We start from the raw sequence: 9,475 nt of genomic DNA, 5'->3' as shown, positions 1-9,475 counted from the left end.
CAAGAGGACGAGACACACATTCCAACTGTGCCTACAGGAAGGAACAAACAACCATCTATCAATCTCACACACACAAACACACACACACAGATATATCTATATACTTTGTTAAGAGTGTAGCGGCAGGTTCTGAGGAACCAGGTGTAAACCTACCACTATAGTGACATATTCAATAATACAAAGGCAGGAAACTTGACCACGACAGTGATATAACACAATCTTTCACTTTAACATTATAACATTATACAGGGTTGCTAACAAATTCTAATCTCTCTCAAATCTCATGTCAAATAAGATGACCTCCTTCACTCCACTCCTACATGAAAAAGTAGAATTTATATATATTAAATAGTTTAATTAAGTGTGTAATTTCTAGGCATACAGTCTGAACATCAGGCTTCTTTTCCAGACTCCAGAGCACAGATTGGATGTATTACAACAGTCCTTGATTTCAGGTAAAGTTATGACTATTAATTCCCGTATAATGTTACAACTACAGCAGCTGCTGGTGCCATGAGAACAGCTGCTACTAGAACCTATGTGTAAAATAAACAGGTGCCTTGGAATTATTTGTTTCCTTGATCCAGAGTTTGTACTTTGCTGAAGTTGTTAGACTTTGAAGATGCCTTGTGAGTATACAGCTGTATGTCATCAGCACATCTGCAGAGGACCAAGGTAGCTTCCCTGAGCAACAGCTAAAGCTAACTCATATTCCCCAGACTCCAAGACTCTACCAACCATCTGGATAAATAAATAAATACATACATAAAAATCATTTTTCAACCCTTTTCCCACATCATGACTGTGGCTGTGTCTGAAATAACCCCTTTGTTCCAACATTCACTACTCCCTCTATATAACAGACGTTCAACACTTCATCTATAGTGAGCAATAGTGAGCTGTAGAGTCAGATGACTGTAAGTGGTGTAAATGCCAAAAACACAACTGTTTTCGTTCCAGTGTGGAGTTTTTGAGGTCACTGTGTAGAGGACGAATGATATGACGGACTCTAGATGTCGTTCAATATGTAATGAATAGGGAGTAAACTCAGACACAGCCCCCCCATCAAAACAAAGATGGCAGCTGTACATTTACCTGGATAGGAAACAGAGTGAAACCTTGGTGTTTGGGTTAAGGCACAAACAGATGTGTTGAAGTGTGAGGAACTACATCTCTTGAACTCGCTGCTGCTGTTACTCATCGCCATGTTACTGTCCAGAAAATAATGAAGTTTGAAGCCTTGATGTTTTAGACGTCGGCCACAAGGTGGCGGCAGCACGGCATGTTCCCACACTCCGGGAAAGAGCCCAAACACTCGCTCATGATTCCTTCTGTGTCACCAGGAACACCGGTCTACAGTGTTACTTTAAAATAACATGAGAAGAAAGATGCTACACAGAGCAGAGCATTGTTACTGATATATTCACACTGGTACAGACACAAACTGATCAAACTTTAACACCAGAAGAAACAGTTTGTAACGGAGGGAGGGTTCATGGATCCTGGATTTAATAATCCATTTAAGATAGGGAGAAATCTTAAAGTCCTTCATGTTCAGTCCACCTTAAGAGAGTCCACAGAGCCTCTCGCTGACCTCCCACAGTTTCCGGGCCACGGCGTCGTCTCTGGCCTTGGGACACACTTCCTGTACGGTGCAGCAGGCGAAGTAACGTCCGCTCAGAGGTTCGATTCCCTCCTGCAGGGCGCAGTGCAGCGTGGTCTGAGCTCCGGCCTTCGGGTCCAGGAACAGCAGCTGGGCCACGGGCTCGATGAAAATCTTCTGCCACAGGCTGACGTGTCTGGACAGCTCTGTACGAACCACACCTGCAGGAAGAGAGAGGGGTGAGAAACACACGGTTCAACACAGTGATGGATCCAAGGTCACAGTGACCTCACAAAACACACAAATGGTTTATATTTTATATGACTCTGGATAAACAGAGATGTAACCTGAAACTACATATATACGTTTGTCATGCAAAGGTGTGGAAATGACCCTGATTACCTGGGTGGAGGCTGTAGCAGGTGACGCTGGTTCCTTTCAGCCTCTTGGCGAGCTCGTGGGTGAAGAGGACGTTGCATAGTTTACTGTTGCAGTACGCCTGGAAGAACTGCCAACTGTACCTGCCGGTGCCCAGGTGTTTGTTTGCTGCCAGAGCCTGAACAGACAGACACACACACACACACAGAGACACACACACACACACACACACAATTAACACAGGATCAGCTGAGTGACAGGGATCATCACTGAGTGACAGGTGGTACGACAGGCATGTGATGACGTCACATGTCCAGGTGTTGACTCGGACTGTGAGGCCCGGAGCTGCAGGTGAGCCCAGAGGCGTGAAGGAATTCCTTTATGTGACAGATTTCACATGACGTCATGTCACAGCCGAACACACATGAGCCCTGAAACAGAAGAACCGGTTCTAACGCTGAGAAACACAATGTTCCTACATCTGTTGAGTATTCGAGGACATCTGAGGAACGGCAGGAGGAAGAGACGCCTTCGTCTTCTCCAGTGAGAGAAAGACACTGATGATCAAACCTTTTTATGAACCTATTGGACCAATTGGAGGGTAACCTATCAAAGTAAAAGTACTTCCTGTGGTGAGAGTATCACAGTAAAGGCCTGTCACTGAACCCTGGTACGTGGCACATTGTTCCCTCCATCTATTAGCAACTAAACAAACAAAGCTCAGAAACTAAACCATCAATGTTGTGTGCACGTATGTCGTGTCGGCGTTTTCAGTGCTCACCTCGAAGTCGATGTTTCCCCAGCGGTGAGCCATGGAGGACAGGGTGACCACCCGTCCTCCCCCCGCCTCCTTCAGCCTCTCCAGCAGGAGGCAGGTCAACAGGAAGTGGCCAAGGTGGTTCACACCGAACTGGATGCCGAAACCGTCCTCGGTCCGCCCGTCGGCCACCAGACCTGCAGGACAGACAAAGATTTAACTTGAAGATTATTCTTCTGTTATAGAGAAATATAAGACGAGTCTCTGTCGATTGTCCCCGTTTGTCCCTGATTTAACTCTGACGTTGGTGTTTTAAGCAAAAGCAAATATTTACTATATTCTTTTTGACATGCACAAATATTACTTTGTGATTTTTGAAGTTAAAAGCACTTGAACAACAAGTCCCAGCCAGGTTCATCACTTTTTCCTCCTGGTTCCTCCTTGTCCTGGTTGGAGTAAAGACACGGCTGCCTGTCATTCTCATAACGTTGTTTCATCATGTGTGAAACTAATGAGATGTTCAGATTTGACTCAGCAGCTGACAGTGTCTCTGAAGTCGCGTTCGGGTTCAGGTCCACTTCCTGTGATGTGGTGACGTGTGTGTTTGTGTGTACCAGCGTTGTTGATGAGCAGATCCAGCCTGGACTCAGTTTTTAGGAAAGTTTCGGTGAAGCAGCGGACGGACTTCAGGCTGGCCAGGTCCAAGTGCATGTAGAGAACGTCAGTACTTCCTGTCTCCTGCAAAATAAGACAATGTTGGATTCACTACAACTATACCACAGACTGAAAAAAAAGACTGAGAGTCAGATAGATAAAAAAGATTGGATATATACAGTTAAATCACTTAACCTGCAGCCGACTTCAACCCCAACACTTCAACTCCTTTCATTTCATACACAACTTCAACTTCTTTCAGTGCTGACATGTCAGCAAATGTTGCGCACTTCATTGCTTTCATGCTTCCATCCTTCTCTAACCCTCCTCACTCACATCTTTCTCAGCACATTTCACTTCACCTCTCTTTACTAACTCTTCAACTCCCTTCAGCAAATAAAGAACCTCATGGTTGTGACACTTCCTTTCTTTCTACTCTCAATCCTCCTTCGCTCACATTAGTGCAGGAATGCGGTTCAGCTCCCAGCAGTCACCTGCCCCCAGACATTATGGTGTTGCCGCTGGCGACATGTATGTTGTTTTGTTTTCGTGTTGTTTCAGAGCGAAAAAACTCATAATGTCAAAACCTGAAGGAAATGTTTCTGAGATCAAGACAGAACTGTGGACATCTCTGGTTTCATAGCCTGGTTCCTGAATAAGCGCTCCCGTCAATACTTAAAGACTACAGGTGTGATATACAACCGTCCACTTAAAAACCAGAATCACCTCCTCACAGTTGTATCCCTCCGCCACTCAGACTAGTTCCAGGTTACATCCTGTTTATCCAGAGTCAGAGAAAATATGAACCATTTGTGTGAAATTTTGTCTTGAGTTACGCTTGTTTTGTGAGGTCACTGTGACCTTTGACCCCCAAAATCTAATTAGTTCATCATTGAGTCCTAGTGAATGTTTGAGCCAAATTTGAAGAAGTTCTGTCGAGGTGTTTCTGAGATATCGTGTCCACGAGAATGGGAGAGACTGTCAACCTAAAAAACAAAATGGCTGCTGCTCTGACTGTCGCCAGGCTGACACATAAAAACTATAAACACCTGTTGTATATCGGCGATGGCGGCCTCGGCTTTGTCCCGGTTTCGGCAGGCCAGGATCACTCTGGCTCCCTTCCTGGCCAGGTGCAGCGCCGTGGCTTTACCGATGCCGGTGTTCCCTCCTGCGGCAAAAACACAAGCTGTCAACAAACTCCATCCAGGAAGAGAGTGGAATCAAAGAGGATGGTTTTCATTTTCAGACCTGAAGTTGATGAACACAAACACGAAGAGAGAAAATAATGACAAAAGGGCTCAACAGCCACTAACATGATGGATTACAGACGTTTAAAAGATCGTTTTTAAAAGATCAAAATCACAATAAAGCATCTGATCAGTTTCTCTTCTCTGCTGCTCGTCACCCTCCGTCCCTTCAACATCACAACACACTCCACATTAAAGATGGATACAGAATCATTATTTTAATCCTCCAACACTTTGATTTAGAGGATTTCAGTGGGTCATGGATGTAAGTTAAAGTAAGTTCAAGATGTAAGTTAATAATAAAAAAAAAGAAATCAGGTTGTTGCGACAGAGATCGTTGCCACAGAACAGCCAGTAATAGTAACAGTAGTAAAAAATGTCCAGAGACATTAAAATGCCATTAGAACATCACAGGAAGAAGGTGGCAGCTTTCTGAGTCAGGTGCTGCAGGTGCTCTCCTCCAGCTGCACCATGGGAACCTCCTCTGTGTCAGAGCTTCGTCCTGATTGGCTGAAGGCGTCACTGACACTCATGACACGTTCTGTTTTTCTTTCTAAGAACTTCTGTGGCCAGTTTCACAAAGTTTTCTACTGGAGTTTGACACTTAAGGTTTAATTTCTCCTTAGCTGAGGGAGTTACTTAAGGGTGTTTCACAGAATCTCTTCAAAGGTTTCCTTAGTTAAGGAACAAAGTTAAGGCATTTACAGCAGTGAAAGAGGTTTTACAGCAGTAAAATTCTTCGCTTCGTTAAAGGACATCATCATCATTGTCCTGTGCTGCGTTCACTGTCTTCAGAGTCAGAGGGACCTTTAGTTTTTACTTTGGTCTCTGAGGTCTTTTGTGCAACAGTTTAACTGACTGAGTGTTTCCTTAAGTTTAAGACTAAGATAAAGAGAAAACCTTAAATACCAAGGAAACCTCAACTCAGACAAGAAAATCTTAACTTTGAAACAACTTGTTTTTCAGCATGACGTCAAAGGAAACCTTAACTGGGATTTAAAGCTATAATCTTAATTTTTGAGCCTCCTGTGGTTCTCTCTCTCTCTCTCTCTCTCTCTCTCCGGAGTGCAGTTGATTTGATCCTCTCTCTGTCAGATCAGTTTTCACTCACTGAGACTCAGTTTTAATTTTCAGTGTGAAATCTGTACAAAACAGTTTGTTGTAATTTCTTTATCTGCACATGAAGTAGTCCGTGTCCCACCTGGCTGCAGCCTCTTTCTCCTCCACCCCTGCAGCTCACGTTGACCATCAAGTCACCGGAAGTGAGTCTCACCTGTGATGACGACGGTCTTCCCGGCCACCGCCGCGTTCCCTCTGCACTTGGATCTTTTGAAGAGCGTCTGTGTGAGGAAGATGTATCCTCCCAGGAGAACCGCGGCCAGCACCAGCAGGTGAAACATGGTTCGTCACGTCTGTCTGATCCACCTGAGAATCACGGAGTGCCGCAGGAGCTCGGGTCTGTCGCTTATGTATCCACCTGGAGGGACTCACCTGTCGGAGCGGTTCTTCCTGCCTGAGCGGGGCCGGTGCGTCACAGCTCGGTCCGGTCCGACCGGTTCACCTGACGCTCACCTGAAACTCTCTGCTGCTGTTTGACCTTTCACCCACTGACTCACCCCCCTGAACCCCAGAGACACTAAACCTGAAACAGAACTTCCTGCCAAAACCTTCAAATTAAAAGCCCAGGTATTTTATATAAAGGAAATTTTAAAAAACTAAACGCGGGGATTAAAAACACGTCAACATTTTAGATTCTTTTACTGTTTCATATTTTATATTTTACTTGTGACTGCATTTATTTGACAAGATTAATTACAAGTTACTTTGAAGATTCAGATTATTAATGTGATAAATTATAACGTGATGATCAACAGGATGTGTTTACACTTTAAAGCATCATTACACGTGTGAAAACAGACTGGGTCAAAATATTTGCTCATTTGTGTAAATAAAAACAATTATCATCAATAAATATTTGTCAAAATTGCGTTCAAGGACAAACTTTAATGAGTGGGAGAAAACATCACACGTGACATTTATCAGTGGGGAAAGTGGATCAGACCTGTTGTTGTAATCACGAGTGTGTAAGTGTCACATTCATGTGAACCTGTGGAATAAACACGAGGCTCTGAGGTTCCACGTCACGACAGGCCGCAGAACCTCTGGCTGAGCTCCCACAGCTTCTGGGCCGCGGCGTCGTCTCTCGCCTTGGACTCGATGTTGATCACCGGGGAACACTGGGTGAAGAAGTGGCCGCTCAGGTGCTCGATGCCGGGCTCCAGGGCGCAGTGCAGCGTGGTCTGAGCTCCGGACTCAGCGTCCACAAAGAAGAGGAAGATGATGGGACTTAAGAAGAGCTTCCACCAGAAGCCGGAGTATCGGCCGATCTCTGTCTTAATGGCTCCTGGAGAGAGAAAAGAAAAGAACCAAAGACTGTAACTGACAATAGATTTAATTCACGAGGACTGGAAGAAGAAAGAGATGAAAAGTACTGAAAGACAAAAAGAAAAATACTCATCGAGAACAAACTGAAAATAATGACACGCAAAGACTAAATGTTAAAGATAAAAAGTCGACATTGTGTTTAATGTTAAGTTTCATGCGGAGACATTAGGAACACCTGTACACCTGCTCACCGGTGCACGTGTCCAACCAGCCAAACTTCAGACACTGTTCAAACATCAGACTGATTGTTGGTGTGAGTGTTTCTGAAGCTGCTGATTTCACAATCACTACAACCACAACTGCGCCTGGCGGCTGTTGGCTGCACCAACCGGTCCAGCTGCAGTCCAGCTGCAGTCCATTAGCGCGGGAACTCTTGAGTTATGGCCATAAGTGGGTTTTAAGAAAATAACTGTGTCTGTGCAGAGCGGTGTAAAAGAAAAAGAGGACTTTTGTTTTTAGTTTTCTGCTAACAAGACTTTCTAAGTGTCCGATGACGCGTATCGACGCTCGCCACGAGCCTCGTGACGCACAGACGCCGTCACGGAAACAATCAGATGCTTCTCAGCAGTAAGACTCTGAAATGACTTCGATTAGAGATGCATACCATTTACAGATTCAGATTTAAAATTGATTTACAAAAACAGCATAAAACTATTATTAAATAAACCATTTACAATTATGTCACAGGAAAAGTAATAAAGCATTTCCTTTATTTCATATTTTAATAGACATTAAAAATAGGAATTAATAAATGAACGATTAATCCACCAATAAATACTTCTGATTTAAAAACAGCATAAACGCTCATTAAATAAAGAACTTACAAATATATTTATTAATTCATGAATAAATAATAGAATTTGAAAAACTATTTGAAAAGACATTTTAAAAGACATTGGAGAGCTAACCAGTGTGTCTCACCAGCACTGAAGACCCAGGGTCCCTGAGAGTGACTAAGCTAATCGATTAGCTAATTGGAAAAGGAAAAACAGCTGGAAAAGGGAAATGGAAATAGAAAATTGATTCCGGAAATGTTTTCCCATTTTTTAAATGTCTTTTCAAATAGTTTTTCAAATTCTATTATTTATTCATGAATTAATAAATGTATTTATAAATTGTTTATTCAACATGAGTTTATGCTCCATTCTTAAAAATGAAGTATTTATTGGTGGATTAAACTTTCATTTATCAATTATTTTTTACAATTCCTATTTTTAATGTCTGTTGAAAAAAAATTAAGGAAATGCTTTATTATTTTTCCTGTGACCTCACTGGTCCTCCATACTTAAAGGTGAGCAGTAAATCAATCTATCGGAGCCAGTGTAAAGAGGCGAGGTCAGGGGTGAGGTGATAACCCTGACAGCAGGATTTGGAAGCAGCTGCAGGTGGAGGAGGAAGTCCTGCTGATACCTGAGGAATCTAACTCGTCTGTTTTCTTTTCTTGGCAGAGTTGGGTTTCCATAACAAGGACTCAGAGTAACCTGTGGTAAAAAGCTGCATGCAAACATTAACATTAGTAAAAATCAGATGTGTACTGACCTGGGTGGAGGCTGTAGCAGGTGACGTCGCTGCCCTGAAGTCTCTTGGCGAGCTCGTAGGTGAAGAGGATGTTGCACAGTTTGCTGTGGGAGTAGTTCAGGAAGAGCTGGAAGCTGTTGCTGCCCAAAACTAAATCTCTGTGAGTCGTCAGACAGTTGAAATCCACCTTCCCAAACGCGTAGGCTTTGGAGGCCACGGTCACCACACGGCTCGGCCCGCTTGCTTTCAGCCGGTCCAGGAGCAACGCCGTCAGCAGGAAGTGACCCAGGTGATTGACGCCAAAGATCATCCCGAAACCATCCTCCGTCTTTCCGCTGTTCATCAGACCTGAGGACAGAAACACCAGGAAGTGACAGAGTCCAAGTTAAAACTGTTATCTCTAAAGGACCTGAAGTTAGACGATTCGTCCAGTACAGATATTCAGGATATGTTTAGCCTAGCTTAGCATAAAGAATAAAGGATGTGGATATCAGGGCCTGTATTTATCAAACTGCTAACAGTGAAACATTAAAGTAAAAATCTTTCACTTAAATAAATAAAAACTATCAAATGTCTTTGTCTAAAGATTCTGTTAAATGTCTTAGAACTGAGCTGCCTCTGTTTTCTGTCTGATGAGGATGATAATAATAATAATAATAATAATAATAATAACAACGATACTTAAGAAGAGACTAGTTTTAGACTGTTATTTACATTTTAACAAGTCTTTTTTTATTTATCCAGGTTATAGTGACATATATGGTTCACCTATTGTACATTTTAAGATTACACTTATTCGATTTTGGTGGCTAAAGGTCAAAGGTCAAGGTCACCTCACAGAACACTTTTTAGCCATTACGTTAATATTTTAAG

General features: G+C 43.0%; 2 protein-coding genes across 3 annotated transcripts; both read right to left on the bottom strand.

The window, feature by feature from the left end:
* Positions 1-1,406: 1,406 nt before the first annotated feature.
* On the bottom strand, positions 1,407-6,238 carry LOC111651493 (dehydrogenase/reductase SDR family member 13-like). 2 transcript variants are annotated; one of them, XM_087172720.1, is made up of 6 exons: positions 5,913-6,238; positions 4,481-4,560; positions 3,160-3,226; positions 2,763-2,935; positions 2,006-2,159; positions 1,407-1,824 (listed from the first exon to the last, which is right to left on the bottom strand). In XM_087172720.1, exons 1-6 carry the CDS (start codon positions 6,037-6,039, stop codon positions 1,565-1,567), a joined length of 861 nt encoding a protein of 286 aa, XP_087028846.1. In that variant the 5' UTR covers positions 6,040-6,238; the 3' UTR covers positions 1,407-1,564. The 2 variants fall into 2 exon arrangements, with proteins under 2 accessions (XP_087028846.1, XP_023257201.1); XM_023401433.2 differs by lacking the exon at positions 3,160-3,226 and adding an exon at positions 3,353-3,476 and having other exon boundaries at positions 4,442-4,560; positions 5,913-6,228.
* Positions 6,239-6,623: 385 nt separating this feature from the next.
* LOC111651492 (retinol dehydrogenase 11-like) lies at positions 6,624-8,987 on the bottom strand. Its single transcript, XM_023401432.2, has 2 exons — positions 8,624-8,987; positions 6,624-7,043 (listed from the first exon to the last, which is right to left on the bottom strand). Exons 1-2 carry the CDS (start codon positions 8,943-8,945, stop codon positions 6,781-6,783), a joined length of 585 nt encoding a protein of 194 aa, XP_023257200.1. The 5' UTR covers positions 8,946-8,987; the 3' UTR covers positions 6,624-6,780.
* Between the last annotated feature and the right edge of the window lie 488 nt (positions 8,988-9,475).

The sequence above is a fragment of the Seriola lalandi genome, unplaced genomic scaffold, assembly GCF_002814215.2.
Source record: "Seriola lalandi dorsalis isolate HSWRI2012SDOR001 ecotype SW California unplaced genomic scaffold, Sedor1 jcf7180002053681, whole genome shotgun sequence".
Lineage (NCBI taxonomy): Eukaryota > Metazoa > Chordata > Actinopteri > Carangiformes > Carangidae > Seriola > Seriola lalandi.
This window is presented reverse-complemented; position numbering and strand designations above follow the sequence as displayed.